Source organism: Vanacampus margaritifer, chromosome 2, assembly GCF_051991255.1.
Source record: "Vanacampus margaritifer isolate UIUO_Vmar chromosome 2, RoL_Vmar_1.0, whole genome shotgun sequence".
NCBI lineage: Eukaryota > Metazoa > Chordata > Actinopteri > Syngnathiformes > Syngnathidae > Vanacampus > Vanacampus margaritifer.
Window position 1 is genome coordinate 40,001,758 of NC_135433.1, and position 18,967 is coordinate 40,020,724.

Sequence of the window (18,967 nt, forward strand, 5' to 3'; positions counted from 1 at the left end):
TATTTTAGGTATTGAGATCATGCTCGTTATGTTACCATAGCAACGCGCACTAACAAACAGAGGACATTGTTGTTATCTACTGGTGACATCCAGAGGGCGCTGATGACACGTGGGTTTGAGGGAAGCATACTTGAAAAAGGCACATCAGAGCCACTTTGATTAGTCTTCATAAATTACTGTGCAGTGTGCATACATACAAGAGAATTAATCAATAATTAATCCCGTGTAATGACACTTTACAGAAATCTTTACGATGTAAAATCACTAAATGCAAACCCTATTTTAGACATCGAGTAACAACCAGAGGTCGTCGGTGTTATGAACTGGTGACCTCTAGAGGGCGCTGCTGACTCGTGTGTCTAAGAGCCGTATATAGAGCGTTTTTATTTTATTTTTTTGTATATAGAGAGAGTTTGGCCAACTCGGTTTCTGCATGGTAACAAGATGGCGTCCATATCTCATGTGACCAGTAGTGTCTCTCTCAAAATACGGCTCTGGTGTGTCTGAGAGAAGCATACGTGAAATGGGCACGCATTTGAGACACGTTGGTCTCTATTAATTAATTACTGTGCATACACACGTGGACAAAATAGTTGGTATCCCTCTGTTAATTCGAGAAAAACCCACAATGGTCACTGAAATCACTTGAAACTTACAAAAGTAACAAAAAATACAAATTTATTGAAAACTAATCAAAATCAGTGTTCTTTTCCTGGTACACTTCATGTTCATTTATTCATTTTCTTGGCAAGCAAATCATAAAAATGTGAGATTTGGAATTTGGAAAATGCACATTGACAAGCCACAAAACTTCTGTGAGAATGTCCTTTGGACAGATGAGACAAAAATAGAACCTTTTGGCAAGGCACATCAACTTATCTTATAACTAGCCCAGCTCTAAATCCCATTAAAACATCTGTGGAAGGAGCTGAAACATACCATTTGGAGAAGAAACCCTTCAAATCTGAGCCAACTGGAGCAGTTTGCTGACGAAGAGTAGGCCAAAATACTTGTTGACAGCTGCACAAGTCTCACTGACCTTTACAGAAGTCATTTAATTGCAGTGATTGCCTCAAAAGGTTGTGTAACAAAACATTATGGGTTGGTACCATCATTTTTGTCCAGACCGATTTCATTAGTTTGTGTTTTTAACAATTCTGTTGGATGTCAATTAAAAAAAAGTGGCTGATTTTGATTGTTTAATTTCCACAATTTTATTTTTATTGTTACTTTTGTAAATTTTTTAAGTGGTTTTAGTGACCATTGTAGGGTTTTATTTCATAGATTTTTTTGTAAAGCACTTGGAGTTGCAGTCATATGATAAGGTGCTTTATAAATAAAGTTGACTTGAATTGATTAACAGAGGGGTACCAACAATTTAGTCCGTGTGTGTACACGTAAACATCCCCCAACGACTTTGGAGTTTTTCCCATGGGCTTTCACATTTAGAAGACTTTGGTAGATTTATTTCATAAAGTAAAACGTAAATAGGGCAACACGGTGGAAAACCGGTTAGCACGTCCGCTTCCCAGTGCAAAAAACTTGAGATCAAGTCCGGACTTTGGCCTTCCTGGGTGGAGTTTGCATGTTCCCTCCGTGCTCGCGTGGGTTTTCTCCGGGTACTCCGATATCCTCCCACATTCCAAAGACATGCATGGCAGGTTATTTGAACACTCCAAATTGTCCATAGGTGTGACTGTGAGTGTGGATGATTGTTTGTCTCTGTGTGCCCTGCGATTGGCTGGCAACCAGTTCAGGGTGTACCCCGCCTACTGCCCGAAGCCAGCTGGGATAGGCTCCAGCACCCCCCGGGACCCTTGTGAGGACAAGCGGTTAAGAAAATGGATGGTTGGATGGAAACATAAATATTTTCCGATAAAAAGAAGATGAAAATATTTATTTACTCAACTCTCATTTTCATTCAAGTTTTCTGTTTTCATGTAAACGTTTGTCTAATTTTTAACATTTGTCCACTTTTTATTTTTTTTTTTATATCTGATGCAATGAAAATAAATTAGTCAAAATTAAACAAAGATAACAATTCTTTGTGTTTTTGTGTTGGGACAATGGCTTTGAAATCACGGAACGTTTAGGCCGGTGATGTTCTTTGTTGCTTTAATTTAAAGTCTGCAAGTGTTTTCAAGCATTTGTGATGCAATGCCCAAATTTTCACCTCTCACTTTTTATTTGTATTTAGGAAAAGTCAGAATAGTATATATTTTAAAAAAGTATTATTTTGTCTTTTTGCCTTTAGGAACGCCATGATGACGATATCGGTGTTCAAATGTTACAGTGTAATGTAGACTTTGTCACTTATTACCATGTATGCATTGATGGATGGATGGGATATTGCTGGTCCTGAGCACAAATTTTATTACAATAATTTGTCTATGAGGATTTTTTTGCAAATATTTTGGATTTTCAGTTAGTACTTTGAATGTTTTGTGTTTATTTCCCCCCTAATATTTTTGCATTCTTCATTATGTGTATTTTTATGTAATTTTGGGGGGCTTTCTTTTTTTAACCACTTTTCGGATCATTTTATAGTACTTTCTTCGTCAACTGTTGTTGATCAATAATACCGTACTATTGGTCACCACTTTGAATGAATCTCTGTACCTAGTTGTAAATGTCTACTGTATTTTGTTACAGCGTAGCACTAGCTATTTTTGTGATCCTTTTTAAATATGAAAGCTGTAATACAAATAAAGACACGATTGGTTGCTATCGCGCATGCATCATTGACCATGATACAATATGAAAAGAAATTAGGAGGGGACAAGCAATTTGAAAAAGCATTATAAATCAGATTTTTGTATCACAATTTATATCACATGCATTATTCTACATCATTTTCCCTTTGCCTGCTTTTTAAATAAATCAATCCAACCGACTAATCATAATATAATTAAGATAAATGAAGGTAATATTGGGAACAAAATATGATATATTGTGCTATGATGTAATGTCATGTATTATATAACTACACAGCACACTTTGATATTTGCTTTAATTTTGTTAGTTGCTTTTGATTTTACTCTGCAGTCTGTTACTAGACAGCTTTGCAATTAAAACTGTTATTGATACTGAATAGTTTCCCCTAATAAATCACATGAATTATTTGTTCAGCGATGGAGAGCATTTTAGTTTGGGATGGGAAAATTGAGCTTTCCAGAGTTTACGTGAACGCGTCACCGGGCGACCAGGCGGGCACGCGCTAGGAGGCGTCGCGAGCGAGCGCGGGAAGGAAAGAAGGAGAATCGATAGAGCGAGCCCCACTAAACAGGTGGTCGGAAAGAGAGAGAGACAGACTGCAAGCAAACAATCATGTCGTCCGGCGGGAGTAGAAGCGGAAAGGCGCTTTAGCGAAAGCACCATCGGACGAATCGAACCGAGGCGAGATCGCCCCCTCTGCCGCCCACCGCCTCATGCCGCTTGTGGACTTCTTGCGATTCTTCTCGCCCGGCTTGGGAGCATCGAGCGAGCGCGGAAGGAGACCATGAAAGTGACTGTGTGCTTCGGACGGACGCGCGTGGTCGTGCCGTGCGGGGATGGCAACATTCACGTGTACGCGCTTGTCCAACAAGCCGTCATGAGGTACAAAAAGGCCATCGCGAAGGTAAACAAAGTCATCGTTTTCTTGCTGTTGTTTTTAGCATGTTAGCACGCCCGGCTAGCACTAGCCTACTTGTTGCTGCTAGGACGCGGAGGGAGGTGGGAGGGCGTGCTCGTGCGCACACAACATGGCGCAAACTTCGAGCAATCTGATTGTTTCTGCCGACTTTCCAATGCGCACGCTCATTGTGATCCATCTGTGCAAATATGAGCAATCACAACATCCCTACCAAAAAAAAAACGAAAAAGGGCGAGCTAGTCTGCAGCTTTGTTGTTCTTAGCCACGTAACATGTTTGCATCAGGAGGACCATGCACGCGCATTTTGGCTGGTGATGGTCCATAGAACTTTTGGGGATCAAAATAGGAGTGGGAGATGCGAGCCCAGGGGTCGGTAACCTTAAATACTCTCGGAGATATTTGGGCTGTCTTTCACACAGGGAGAGAGATAGAGAGAGAGCACATACACTGGGAGACATCAGGCGCTTTTGACATCTTCTGAAGTGACTGCATATGTTATTGTTGTTTTTTTTACCCTTATGTCTAGGGGTGTGAATATCCTTGTACCTGTCGATTTGATCCGTATCACAATTCATAGGGCACGATTCGATACCGATCAATCCCGATACAAATCTGTAAATTGACTATTGCGATTTTTTTAATACTCAAATTTAGAAAATACTAATCAGTAAACTTGTACATGTACACTGTAAGATGTGTATGAAACTGTATTTATTTATCTGAACCTTCAGGCTTATAACTGTGCGCCACTGTATTTAACTCTTTGACTGCCAGACGTTTTCAGAAAAGGGATGCCGTGGGTGCCAGTCGATTTAAGCATTTTGACTGATCTTTCAAGGTCCACAGAAAATTATGTGTTTGGACTATGGAAACACACATACTACCAAATGAAAGATTGGACTCTCATCTTTCATCAGAAAAAAAAGTTTGTTTCTACCTTATTCCGTTTTTCAGTAATCAACAATAGAAAATGGTTAGTTTCACCTCTGTTTTGAAACAAACGTCTTTTAACGTCTTTGGCACTCCTCCATAGGATTTTACTAAACGTTATTTAACGTTTTTGGCAGTCAAAGAGTTAACAAACAATCTGTTGCAATCAGTTTCATAATTTGAACAGCATTGAAATATTAGGGCTTAATGTTCTATTAATATAACATTCTTCCATGCTTAACGTGTGAACCTAACCCTAAGTAAGACGTTTTGTTGAATTTTTCCATAAAAAAATGATGTTTAAACATCTATTCGGCTGCTTATTGAATTGATTCGAGAATTGCGCTCTGTAATATCACGATATCTTGCCGAATCAATTTTTTTAATACCCCTTCTTATGTCTAGAAAAGTACAGTATGTTGCAGTTAGGATAGCAATAAACTGCTAAGAGAACACAAATGTATTTATGCAAGAAAAAAAATCTGTTAATGATGCAATGGTATATTTATGAAATTTAAGGCAAAATTCAATTATATACCTGCAGTGAGCCAAAAATGCATCTGCTTTTTTGCTCCATCGGTTTATTGAGTGTGGCATGTGCAGTCAGCTGTCAACTTAAATCCGAAAGGACTACAGTATATTTCACTTAATAATGTAAAATATAGATTAAAGTAAAGTAATACCCAATTAAAATATTCATTAGATTTTATCTGGTTAATGTGATTTTTGCTCCTGAACCTTAGCGCAAGTCAGAGAAGTCAGATGTATTAAAACGATTGTAGGGCTGTCACTAATGAATCTTTTAGAATGGATTATCTTATCCATTTTCCCATCATTTACTCACATCCAAGTAAATATTTTCATTTTCCTATAATCTTAATGGCAGCATAAGCAAGACAGTTCACTCGTATACGTGCTTGTGTTCTTGATTTTTTGGGATCTAGCAGGAATGTTTTGGAGGCAGGAGATAGGGAATGTTGGCCTTACTTGAGAAGAGCGGGAGAGCCTTTCAGGTGGTGCTAGCCAATTGGCATCAGCCGCAGTGTGTGCACCATTTTGCATCTTTAAGGTAGCTTGCATTGTTCCATGGACTTTTTCTCTCTCGATTCCAGCAGGAGTGATTTGGATGACGGGAGGAAGGGTTGGAGAAGCTTCCAGGAGATGTTAGCAGGTTAGCATATTAGCATCAGCGAGACCGTGCACATTTGTTCAAGCTTATCGGAATGTTTTGGGTACGGTAGGGAGTGTTGGGCGCTCATGGGAAGTGTGTAAGAAGTTTCCTGAAGATGCTGGCTGGTTAGCATCTTAGCGGTGTAAACAAACTTGAAGAACATCCTGCTGCTGATCATCTTCATTATCATTGCTATAAATATTATATTGTGAAGTCCTCTACAAATGTTGACTCACTAGCTCCAAATTACTACGTTGGGTCTGGTGACTTCATATATCATTTTTTATAGTCTTCATCATAATGAGTCAAATTTTCAAACTATGACTTAATAAAGTAAAATAAAAAGTTTTGTAGTTTCAAGAAATTGGTCAGGAAGTTGTGGAAAAAGTTATTACTGGAAATTATGACCGACAAGCTCATATCAATGACTTAAATAAAAATAAGAAGTTGACGTGTTAAGATAATTTTGTATCTCAAAACCAGGACCGACAGCGACAAAAAAGCGCTAATATTTTTGGGTTCAAACCTGTGTGATTTCAGGCTTTAATACAAAATATATTACCACTCACTAAGGTGCATTTTAGATGCTTACTACACGTTCTTTGGAATCAAATTACACATTAGAGGAGGCAATAGTTAATTAAGAGGGTGTGTGCGTGTCATTAAATCCCACTTGGGTGGGAGAAAAATGAGTTTTTTGGCTCCAGGCAGGTCATTCCTCCCTTGTACGCTTGCAAAGACGCTGTGTCTGCCGGGGGGCACAGCTGGTGGACTGGGGCGGGGGCGCCTACTGTACCGCTATTTATGTTTACTGCTGTTTGCCCACTAAACACCAAGCTAACTATTTAATTGCAACAACACTCCCCTTTCACGACTTTTAAAGCCACATTTATCAACTCTTTTATCACAAAATGTCAACAAAAGAAACCAATGCTTGCTTGGCGAGTTAACAAGGCAAATCCATGCTAACCGCTAAGCTAACAGCAAGTTGATGGGGTTTGTTAAAAGGAGCTAGAAAAGTAGGTGTGCTTTGAAAAACGACATTTTATATTACTTTATCACTTTTATGTTTCTTTTTTTTTTTTTTTTTAATATACTATAGTGTGAAGGTTGAATCAGTAAAACCAGCATTAAAAGTTTATGGACTGACTGGAAGTGACGCAGCAGATATGTGGCCACGGAAATTTGCTTGGGTAGCTGCCGCCATCTAGAGGTGGGGGTCTGAAGCGCACTTGTATCTCAAGTCTATAACTTGTGTAAGTGGTGCCTAAAATCGCAAGTTGAATTATTTTTCAAAGAAAAGTCTTGTATATGGAGGCACCACTGTATACAAATTGTCCATAGATGTGAATGGTTTGTGACAACCAGTCCTTTGATTCTGCCATTGATGCTTGTTTATCAATATGTGCCTTATGATTAATCTGCGACCATTTCAGGGTATACCCACCTCTTGCCCAAAAGTCATCTTGGATAGACTCCAGCTCACCTGACAGCGACCTTAATGAGGATAAGTGCTGTCGCAAATGTACGGATGAATAAATCAACTTGACATCAAATTGGCTTTTATTTCAAAGTGTCATCAAATTCCACGGAACATGTTCAGGCACTTTTATCTGTCGGTCACATCTTATCAGATCAACTTGTGTTTATGCGGGGGATTGTGACATTTTCTTTCCTTTGATACAGAGGAAACTTTTACTTAAAACATTTTGCTTGGCGGGCACATTTTGTTTACTTTGCACTTTTATGATAAATAAAGCAGTAACGGTGACATAGGGATGGATAGGAAGAGGCTACAAGAGTGGAATCATTTTCACATTGTTTTGCATTTGACAAGAAAGGAAAGCGCTGGAAGGCAATCAATCATGTTGTTTATTGCGTTGAACATTTTCATCGACACGCTGCCCATTTATACATTGCGAAAGCGGTCCTTTTTCCATTCTAGGTATTGACCGATTATTAGGCTGATTATTTCTAGCACTGAGATTCATATCGGCATCAGCTTAAAAAAAAAATCACATTGACATTAAGAGTTCAATTTAAAACTGAGTAAACTTTAGAGAAGTATTTAAATAAACATATTTTTAAAGATATATATATATATATATATATATATAGCAAAGTTGAGTTTTTTTAAATATATATATATATATATATATATATATATATATATATATATATATATATATATATATATATTTTGACGCTTACATTTTTTAAAATTTTTCCCTTTTACGGCAAACGAATACTGGTTCCAATTATCGGTTATCAGCCACAGCCCTGAAAAAAACATGGGTTCATATTAGTGTTGTTCCGATACCGATACTAGTATCGGTAGAGGCCCCGATACTGCATTAAAATAGTGTGGATTAAAATAGTGGTATTGGTGAGTACTAACAAGTAACATGCCGATACCATTCATTCTGACACTAATATAGGACTTTGGATGCAGTATCTTCAGTCTTGCTCATGCACAACATTCACTGATGTGTGACATGTTCACTGCATGCTGAGCTAAGATATCCTATTGGCCCTTGGAACGCTCTAAACCAATGGCTGGAGAACTTTTTCATGTTGAGAAAAAAACAACAACTTAAGTATCGGTTTGGTATCGGCATCAGCCGATACGGCAAAGATGGGTATCGGAATCGGTATGGGGGCCAAAAAACGGTATCGGAACAACACTAGTTGATATCTAATCCATACTGCTAGCTTTTTACTTTCAAGCCAGAAATATTTCGCCTTGCTTCGCCTGTACAACTACCCGATAAAAGATTTTCTGAACTCAATTACTGCCAGCCATTTTGATTTATCTTTCAACCCCCCCCCCCCCCCCCAATATTGTGCTCTGACAGTATATAAGCACCAATCCACCTATCAAAAAAAAATAAGTTATTTTTTAGCTTTTTCAGTTCTTTATTAATTAGCTGTAGAACATTGGCTAGTTTCACCAAAAACATCAGTTTCTGATCAAAAAGCAGAAAAAAAAGCTTTTTTGTGAAACTTCAAGCAGAACAGTGACTTTGACACTATTATGTTTTGCTTTTCTGATACCTCAAACAACAAAAGCAAGACTGAGAAAAGGGGCTTGAGAAAAAGGGCTTTTGAATGCAAAATAGTCATTTAATTACAAATAGATGACTAAGAAACGCGCCGAGTTCTGCTGACGCTCTGCATTGCTCAAGTTGAAAGTCAATGGCTGTTTTCCCATTAGGGCGATATGACAATATAGATATTAGGGGAGTGAATTGCCTAGTATCTGGTGATTCAATTCGTATCACGATTCATAGGTCACGATTCGATTCGATACAGATTAATCCCGATGCAAATCTATAAATGGATTATTGCGATTTTTTAAATTAATTTTTTTAACTCAAATTTAGAAAATATTCATCAGTGAACTTGTACATGTACATTGTAAGAGTTGTATGAACATTTATTTATCTGAAAATTCAGGCTTATAACTGAGCCACTGCATTTAACAAACAGGTTTCATGTTGCACTGAAATAAAATATTAAGGTTTAATGTTACATTAATATAACATTCTTCCATGCTTAATGTGTGAATCCTAACCCTAAGTAAGACGTTTTGTTGAATATTCCCATAAAAAATTTATGTTTAAAAATCAATTCGGCCGCACATCGATTCGATTTGAGAATTGCGCGCTGTAACCGAATCGATTTTTTCTAACACCCCTAACCTGTTAATCAAATTTACAGTGGTTTACAAACTTGAATTTCACAGATAAACGTCTGGGGTAGCGAAGGGTCATGTTTTCATCATTGGTAAAATTGTTTCCGCATTATCTATAAAAAAAATAGTATTTTTTAATTAGTTTTGCCGAAGTTGCATTTAATGCTGGTTTAAAAATTAGCCAAAAAAATAAATGAAAACTTTTCAAATCAATGCTTGTTTGGCGTCAGGAGGAATAAAAACAAACTGACGAGCAAATCTTGTTTTGAATACTGTGATTATCACTTGCTTCTTTGTAGCCCGAGGGGGAAAAAAATCCTGTATTGGTCGATGAAAAAAAGTCCAGCATTTTTATTTTCAGGTCATATTGTCTACTAGCCATGCCTCGTATTTTTTATTGTTTAAATGCAGTGGAATCTCAAGTTACAAACTTAATTGGTTCTGTGAGCTTGCTTGTTTCTTGAATGATTCATAAATCAAGTTAATGTTTGCTATTTTAATGAATGGAAATGAAAATAATCCATTCCAGTGTGTGCAGAAAAATGAACATAATGCAATATTGATGATATAAATAAGTGAAAACGCACTAATATGAAGAAATAAAACCTTTATAAAAACATGTATTGCTCATTAGGAGGGTGAAAAGGAAGACTACAACTCCTCCATAGAAAGAGTCTTCTCCCATAATAACATGGAGAAATTCTGTTTTTTTTTTTTACTATGCCTGGTCTTTTTCTAATTTATTCTTTGGTTGATTGTTTTTTTGCACACTAATCCAAAGAAACTTGTCTTTTGTTTAAAAAAACAGAGTGTGTTGTCATGGTCATTTAAAAGATTGATTCACTACAAACTTCTTTTGATAATTTTAATGACCCCCCCATTGCCTCACTTACGCTATCACCAGCGAGTGCTTTCTCATTTATCAGTACTTGTATAAGTATATCAGTACTTGTTTGGAAAATGTTCAACTTGTCGACTTGGGACCTACTCCCACATTCATTCATAAAACGCGGCTGCTTGTGACATCTGTAATTGGGCGAATATGTTGAATGTAGGGTGAATTTCAGCCTTGTGACAGCATGTGTGGACGGCTCTTATATAACCGTTTCTTAATTAAAGAGACGCTACATTTCAATAAATTACATACACATTTGTAAATAGATTTTTTTTTTGTGACGAAAATGAAATGATTTTCAGACTTTTCATAATGTCATTCACAACTGCAACCGCTATTAAAGATGCGGAGGTGGAACGACCACCTACATATGCAATTGCTTAGCAGAGAAGCAAAACAGAGTTCCATCCACCTGTCCATTCCTATTTTTTTAAATTGGTACGTAAATAGAGGTAATTTAACTCATTCACTGCCATTGACAGCTATAAACATCAAAAATTAATTTAAACTATTTATTAGTTTAACATATTTCTCCATTTTTGTTAACAAGAGTATGAAAAGCTAGATTTTTTTTGTACATTTAGAACAGATATAAAATTTGTGATTAATCGTGAGTTAACTAGTGAAGTCATGTGATTAATTACAATTACAAATTTTAATTGCCTGATGCCCCTAATTTTTTATAATCTTTTCTTTTCTTAAATATATATTTTTAATTTTTAATAAACTGGTTGGTAATCCGGTGGGTAGTCGGTGATGTCTGGTCTGTGCTGTATTTCACTTTCCTTTCTTTTCTTTGATCCTTCCTCGGGTCTCCTGACAACCTCACGACTCTAGCTGGATTCTGAAGTATTCAGTTTAGGTGAAGGGTATGGTCTATGATTTTTAATAGGTTTTAGGTGAATTAATGAGTACACACTCACACGCATGCACACACACACACGTACATGCAGATACCCACGCACATACAAAAGGAAAAAAAGGGAAAAAAAGAGCAATGATGATGACATGTGGAATCGGTAAAATTACCGAATGAACAATACTGAGCTCTCTCAGCCCCAAAAATATAAATTTAATAATCTTTTTTTTTGTATATAAGGAAAAGATTATTAAAAAATAGGGGCGTCAGGCGATTACAATTTTTTATCGTAATTAATTGTATGACTAGTTAACTCACAAGTAATCACAGATTTTATATCTGTTCTAATACAATAAATTAAAAAAAAATTGGTTTTCATACCCGTTAACAAAAGTGGGGAAAAATGTTAAACTAATAGAAATAGTTAAAATTAATTTTTGACGTCTATAGCCGTCAATGGCAGTGAATGAGTTAATTTTCTACGAACATTTTTTGCGTTACCTGAATTGCTCGTAAAGACGGACTTCGTAAACTCAAGGTTCCGGTGTACCTTTAGATTCACTTCACAAGTCTTTGTCTCAATAAATAACAGACAGCACATGCATAGCATTTCCGAATGTCCCAGTGCGAGTCCCGGTTGTTTTCTCCCACTGTGATGTTTATGCGTAGCGGCTTGTACTGTAACTTCCCTTGTCATTACAGAGGAATGCTTCCCGAGCAAAAACAAGGAAAAAACGGCGTGCTTGCCTTGACATCCAGAGAAGTCCTCTCATACCTGAGCAATGAGATGGATGAGGGGAAAAAGTGTGGCGATTCCAGCTGGTGTAAAATATGACTCCCTGATGGAAAAGAGCTCGCACACCTCACCACAGAGTCGTCACTTTTCGACCGCCGCTCAGAAGAGCTGAGGCCCGCAAGGCCGTGGCGGGATATCAAATGTCGCAATAGTTAATTCGGCTTTCACCACACAGACGTCTGCTCTGTGGCGGACTCCAAATTTTGAGCTAGACGATGAAAACGGAGGATATGGCTATTGATTATCACATGGATTTTAATTTGGGATGTTTGTTTGTGACAGACAACCAGTTCAGGGTGTACCCCGCCTACTGCTACTACTGATAGATGGATGTTTGTGACAGTACTTGAGAATCCTTCCAAGTTTTCACTTTTTGGAGGGGGCCCGAAAAGCCTAACTTTGCTGTGAAGTTGTAATTTTTACACTGAAAGATATGTTAGAACACTTTAAGCACTTTTCCCCAAATTGCTCAGGATGTCCAAAAATGTCTATTCAAAAGGGATTTACAGTGAACCCTCAGCTAGTCTTGGTGGTTTGGGACCAAGCCCTAATGCGAACGGCAGAAAATCACAACTAAAAATGTTGATGATTTCGTTACGGATGATCCCAAATCGTTATAGAAGTGATTTCAAACCCAACTGACATTAACCTTAAAAGTGTCTTGTGACTACTACATTCAAGTGAAATTTGTGGCAAAACATCTGAATTCTCGTTTTTGATCTGGAGTCAATTCCATGAAAGTTCAGGCAAGCTGTCACCTGATCCGACCTGGAGTTGACTGCTGTTATGCGGGATACATGCTAGAGATGAAAGCCGGTTCCTCGTGTGTAGTCGTGCGTTCCGATGACGTTCCGGTTCATTTGGTTGTCACCAGCCAGAGGTTGCCGCTTCCATAAGCGGCACAATGCAGGATTAAAAGCTTCCCCGATGATCCCGATGATGCTGACGCTGCTCGGGAGGAAAAATGCACCTTGAAAAATACGACCTGGCCCTGTAGAGATGTCACTTGAACTCCGTAAATAGTTTTACAGTAAAAGTTGAAAAAAAAAGGCAACTGGACTGTTGGTTGTTGAGGACATTTGCGATGTATGACCTGGGAGACAATCTGCACATAATCGAAACAGTAATCAGCAAAGATTCAATGGAAGCAACTGGACTCTTCGTAGTTGTTGAAGATGAAGTGTGGAGCAGCAATAAAAAATATTCAAGAATGATAATTACTCCCCAAAATATCAGCTCATTTACGCGTGAATTGATGAAAATCTCAAATTCTTGGGGGTAAATGCCACCATTTTGGGGCAGGCTAGAGCCTCACTTCATTCCACTTTTGTAGATTACCATGACTTAAATGACTGACAACTATTTCTAGGGACTTTGAGAGTGGCGAATGAATGTTTTCTGGTCATTGTCATCATATGAAGCCGTAGAGTGAAAAATAATGGCAGATCGAGAAAGCTTTCATTACTAGATTTAATTCGACATGTGACTTGATGCGTTTTATTGGCATTCCATTTTCCACTTGGTCACAAGATACAATTAACCTGAGGCTTTCCCATGAAGGTCGAGCTTGATTGCCACCAAAACCAGCTGAGCACTATCCTTCCTTCCAGATGTGTCTAGGACGGTGTTGGGAAACGATTGTAGAAATGCGTATGAATTTTGAATTTGGCATATTTGACCTTGTCGTTTGAGCTCAACCTTTATGTTTTGACCTGGGAAAACATCTGAAAAGCAAAAAAAAAACCCATCATGGTGAAAATGAAAGGGGAAGTCAACCCAAAATAATAATGTGTTCTATGCAGCCCCACCAGTCTAAACATGGCATTCTGGTAAATAATGCGTTTAGGGATGCACGATAATATCGGTGGCTGATAAATATCCACCAATTTGACGTCAAACAAATAAAACATAATAAAGAAATCTGCCGATAATTAATTGGCAATTATCAACCAATTTGACATCACACAGATAGACCCGATAATACATAAGTCAGCCGATAATAATAGATTTGCCGCGTTGGTCCATCTGTTGTGGTTGTGGCTCAAGTTGTGCCCAACTCCTCAACCCCTCCCCTCTCCTATGATAGTGTGAGTGTTGCATAATTGTGACGTCATAATGCGCACAACGGACCTTGTGTTGACAGAAGATGCATCATAGCAACATGGCAGTCGCTAATGTGGACTTTATTACTGTGTCTCCCCAAAATGTTACCCTCGCAGTTTTTTATTGCATTTTTAAAACATGACTGTTTTGTTTTGGCAAACTCAAAATGAATTACTGGTTGTCTTTGAAGCAGAGATATCAATAACATTCAGCTTTATTGTGCTTTTCACAATGTTTCAATGTATGTGTACATGTTAGCCTTATAGTAGGACTCAAAAGTATATTTATATATTATTATTATTTATATAGTTAATTTTGCAAACAATTATCGGCTTATCGGTTATCGACATCGGCACTTTCTAAATGATTGGTTTATCGGTATCTGTTGAAAAAAAGCATTATCGTGCATCCCTAATTGCGTTAAAGCAAAATCCAGCAGTTTTTATCCAGCTCATGGGGCAGCCATTTTGCCACTTGCTTTCGACTGAAGATGACATGAATATTGCTTAGGTCTTGGGTAACAACCAATCACTGCGCCGCTTCAGAAAACAGGTGAGCTGTGGTTGGTCGTTGCCTGAGCTTGAGCAACATTGATGTCATCTTCAGTCGACAGTAAGTGGCAAAATGGTTGCCCCCATGATGGATAAAAACGGCTGGATTTTGCTTCATAACTCATATTATATAAATGTAATATTAATCTGAATGTCATATTTAGACTAGTGAGGTCTCATATAGCATGTTGTTGTCAAGAAATGTTAAGGTTGACTTCCACTTTAAGTGTTCGGCTGCTTGTTTATGAATATTGTGGACAAGCCAACTCTTCACGACATACAGTACCTTTCCTTTACACTCTATAAGGGTATCGTTGTCAAGCCCCAACGTGTTTCCTCGTTCCGTTGCATCAACAAATGACACGCCTGTACTGTCCCCTCACATAAATCCCTCTCTTTGAGGGCAACACGCCGCCTGACCCAGGTTTTACGTGTCGACTGTACAGCGCGTGGGAGGCTTGACCTGAGTTGAACTGCGTTGTAAAATGGCTGAATTGTATTTGAAGGGCACTTGGAATAGCCATTGTAATGAACAAATGTGCAGAATAACATACTGACCTCAAGTTAGCCTCCGGCTAGTTTTGGAAACAAGCCCGCACATAACAATAAAATGTGTTGTGTAATGTTCAATATGACCACAAAACTCCGCTTTGTACAATGCTTTGACCTGAATTGTTATGTAGGCCCGTATTTTTAAAGTCAAGGCGTTATTAACATCTTTGATCCACCCCCAACTTTCCAGGTGACACAATTTGCAAATGGCTGCTTCATACAAAAATGAGCGACGTCTTTTGTGCAGGAGTCCTTAAGACTTTTTCATGCATCGTTATGATTGACATGTTTTTCAAATTTTTTGAAACTGGTGTTTTTTTTTTCTAACTTTGCAGTGGGTGCAATAGAGTGCAAAATAGTTGCTACAAACCAAAATGGAACACTTTGTACAAGTCTGAGACCTTTTTTTGTGTCCTGTTGTAATAGACATGTGTTAGACAATTTCATGTTGATGGATTTAATTGGCGCTGGAGGCTAATTAAAAAAAATTATAAATACAAATTAGCTTTACAAGTGGTGTGTAATGGCTGCTTTAAATCCAAATCGCTAACTTCATGTTAAATTTCACGCATGGGTTCTGGGTTCTTAAGACTTTTCCTGACTGAGTCGTATGAAGCTTCTTGGACCTATGAGCTACTGTTCATGTTTATGTACGATTATGGATTCAGCCTGAGGAGGGTGAAGGAGGTGCAAAGCAGATGAGTAATAAAGTTGAAGTCTGCTCTGCCCGCAGGCCAATCATCAGCAGTCTGTCAAAGGAAGCACTGTGCTCTATATTTAGCCCACAAAGCCTCATCATCCTAAGTAGAAACAGTCATCATTAATCTATGCTCACAAATCAGCCCCTGCCGCCTCTGATGCTTTTTAAAAATTGATGTACGTGAGGTTAACAAACGGTGACCGATAATTGTGCATTTCGAGTCTTTGTGCCACTGAACCGACACATTCGTCACATGGCTGCCGACAATTAGCAGCTGGGCCCTAAGCCGGACGCTAACGCTAAATAGCACAACACAATGACCAACTTTTTGTAAGCAAAAGACTTTGGAATGAGGCTGCTGTTCATCTGCTGTTTGACAAGAAGGAGCGCTAAGTGAAGCTAAAGACTGGTTAGCTGAGCTAAATATCGAGGAATTTATATGTAGAAAACCTTTTTGTGAACGAAGAATTTTAATTAGGATTATCTACGGTTGATGTCCGTCTGTTAGTGAAGTTTGACGTGAAGGAGTTGAGATGTACATTGCTATGTTAGCCAATGCTAACAAGCTAACTACCTCGCAGCTAGTTTTGACCAACTTTTTGAGAGGAAAGACTTCCATCTTTGTCGAGTGCGACTGTTTTACATCTGTTTGTAATGTTTGATCTGAAGAAGCACTCAATGAAGATGTAGATTTCTACATTTCCTTAGACCACTAGCTAGCTAGCTAGCTAGCTATCAACAGGTATGACACAACATTTTGTGAGCAAATGACATTAATTTGTGTCTTTTGGGACTGGTGTTGTCCATTTATTTGTAACATTTGACAAGAAGGAACACTGAGTGAGCATTCAGGTCCATAAATACTGGGACATAAATACAGTTCTCATCTTTTCGGCTCTAAATGACACCACGATGGATTGGGAATAAAACAAAGGAGTTGTGCTAGAACTGCAGAATTTAAGATTATTTATTTGAAAAATCAGGTTAGATTAACAACTGTTTGTACAATAACACATTTGTGTAATCCCTCCCACCTTTTAAGGGAGCAAGATTGATGGGACAAATGGACACTCATAAATCAGACTTTGACTTTCTAATGCATGGTTGCGACTTGCGAGTTCGTCATTTCAAAATGATAATTTGAAAATTTGCTAATTTAAGAAATCGAGGGAAAGAATTTTTAAGAGTTTCATTTAAATCAGTCAAAGCTGGTGCTGATTATTAAATTCTGTTGTATTCAAATGTTATTTTGAGTTTAAATTTTGCTAATTGTGGCATTAGCAATGACATTAAAACTGATTCAAAATCAGTTTCAATTATTGTTGTATGAACATTTTTCACACGATTTATTTTTAAATAAATCTAACTTTCTTTAAATATATTTGTTGGATTTATTCAATTAAAATCGCAAACATCCTGAATCACAAAAAAAAAAAAATCAGGATTTTATTTGTTTGGCCAAATCGCCCAGCCCTCCACCAGACCCTGAATCTCATCCCTAATGATGCTCCACCAGGCCTCCACTGAAACTGTCTTCAATTCCTTGGGGAATTTTCCGTTCAGTTTTGTCTTCAACAAGTGAAATGCATGCTCAGTTGTATTCAGGTCAGGTGATTGACATGGACATTGCATAGCATTGTACTTCTTTGTCTTAAAAAAATCATTTGGTTGCTTTTAAAGGTTGCTTTTAAAGGTTGCTTTTAAAGGATGCTTTGCGTTATTGTCCATCTGCACTGTGAAGGACCGTCCAGTTAGCAGATAATATTGACCCACATACAGAATTCATCCTACTCTTTTTGTCAACGATCACATCATCAATCAATATAGGGAATAATTTCCTTTGGCAGCCAGGCATGTCCACTTAGCCAAAAAGTGGGAGGCACACTATTGTAATTCCTACACCAATCATCTAAATTGAATGTATTTACCCTCAAATTAAAGCTGAAAGTAATGCCCCTGTGCACCATTAGTGCTAGGCTTCTTCACCCACGCTGTAACAAGGAAAGGTACCAAAGGTCCTTTCTACCTGCTGCTGTTAGACTTTACAATCAACTGTACTCTCGGAAGACCATTGATGATGATCTATTTGCACTACTGTGTTCTCTGTTTTTATTTTATTTTTTGTGATACCTATTTTTTATTTATGATGTTGTGTATTGCTGCTGGTAACGCTGTGGGATAAATAAAGGTGTATCTTATCTTATCTTATTTTATCTGGTTGGTTTCATTTCTAATGAATCCATTGGTGTTTGGAAACAAAAATATGAGAATTGTACTAATATTTATGAGCCTGACTTGTAGATTGCTGTGCTAACTTAGCCAGATGGCTAAAAACTTGTTTTGAGCAACTTTTTGGAAACAAAGGACATTGATGAGAATAGCCTGCTTGCCTGACCGGTCAATTTATATCAGGCCAAAGTCTGGGATTTTTTGTTGTGATGCTTGGTTGTCATGGAGCTCCAGGTGCATCACACTCCCGTGACGTAGAGAGACAAAAATGACGCAAGACTTGTGGTGTTTTTTTTTTAAATTCTGTACTTTTGGAACAAGAGGATTATTTGCGAGTGGCTGGGAACATTTGGTGAACGGACACAGGGCGGAGTGTGGGATTATTTCGTGGAGGGGACTCGTAGAGTCTTGTCGTTTGTCGTCGTGCGGCTGCTGACTGTCAGATTGCAACAACAAATTGGGGGAGAAAGGTGCATATAGGGGCAAAATATTAGAAACAGCTCTCAGTATGTTGTAGTAAAAACATGTTATTCACTGGCAGTGTTGTGGGACATTTTGTTTTGAATGTTACGGGATGGCGTACCTAATGAAGTGGCCAGTGCAGGTTTATGTTTAGAAGTGCATGGCGGGCCTGTGTAGGCAAAAACTGGGGCAAACATGTATATGCAGGTGTAGTGGTAGGTATATTGACATGGAAACAAAAATATCCAAAATATTCAGAAAGATGAAATACTGTATACCACAGATAGTGACTGGACACTTAATGACGTACAATACAAGACATGCCAAAAATGTGATGATAATGCTCAATGGATTGTTTGCATTTCCTTGTTCTAGGCACACTTTAATAGTA

The 18,967-nt window shown here is 38.0% G+C and overlaps 1 protein-coding gene across 11 annotated transcripts in view; it reads left to right on the forward strand.

Moving 5' to 3' along the window:
• Window positions 1-3,028: 3,028 nt before the first annotated feature.
• pard3ab (par-3 family cell polarity regulator alpha, b) overlaps window positions 3,029-18,967 on the forward strand; it is a 156,327-nt gene continuing 140,388 nt past the window's right edge. For 10 of the 11 annotated variants that reach the window (XR_013291438.1, XR_013291439.1, XM_077559901.1 and 7 more), the window contains exon 1: window positions 3,029-3,619. Coding sequence is in view for 9 of the 11 variants with exons in the window: in XM_077559901.1 (XP_077416027.1) it covers window positions 3,500-3,619 (120 nt within the window). In the remaining 2 variants the exon portion in view is untranslated. The remainder of the gene's footprint in view (window positions 3,620-18,967) is intronic. The other variant, XM_077559909.1, reaches the window with a different exon arrangement.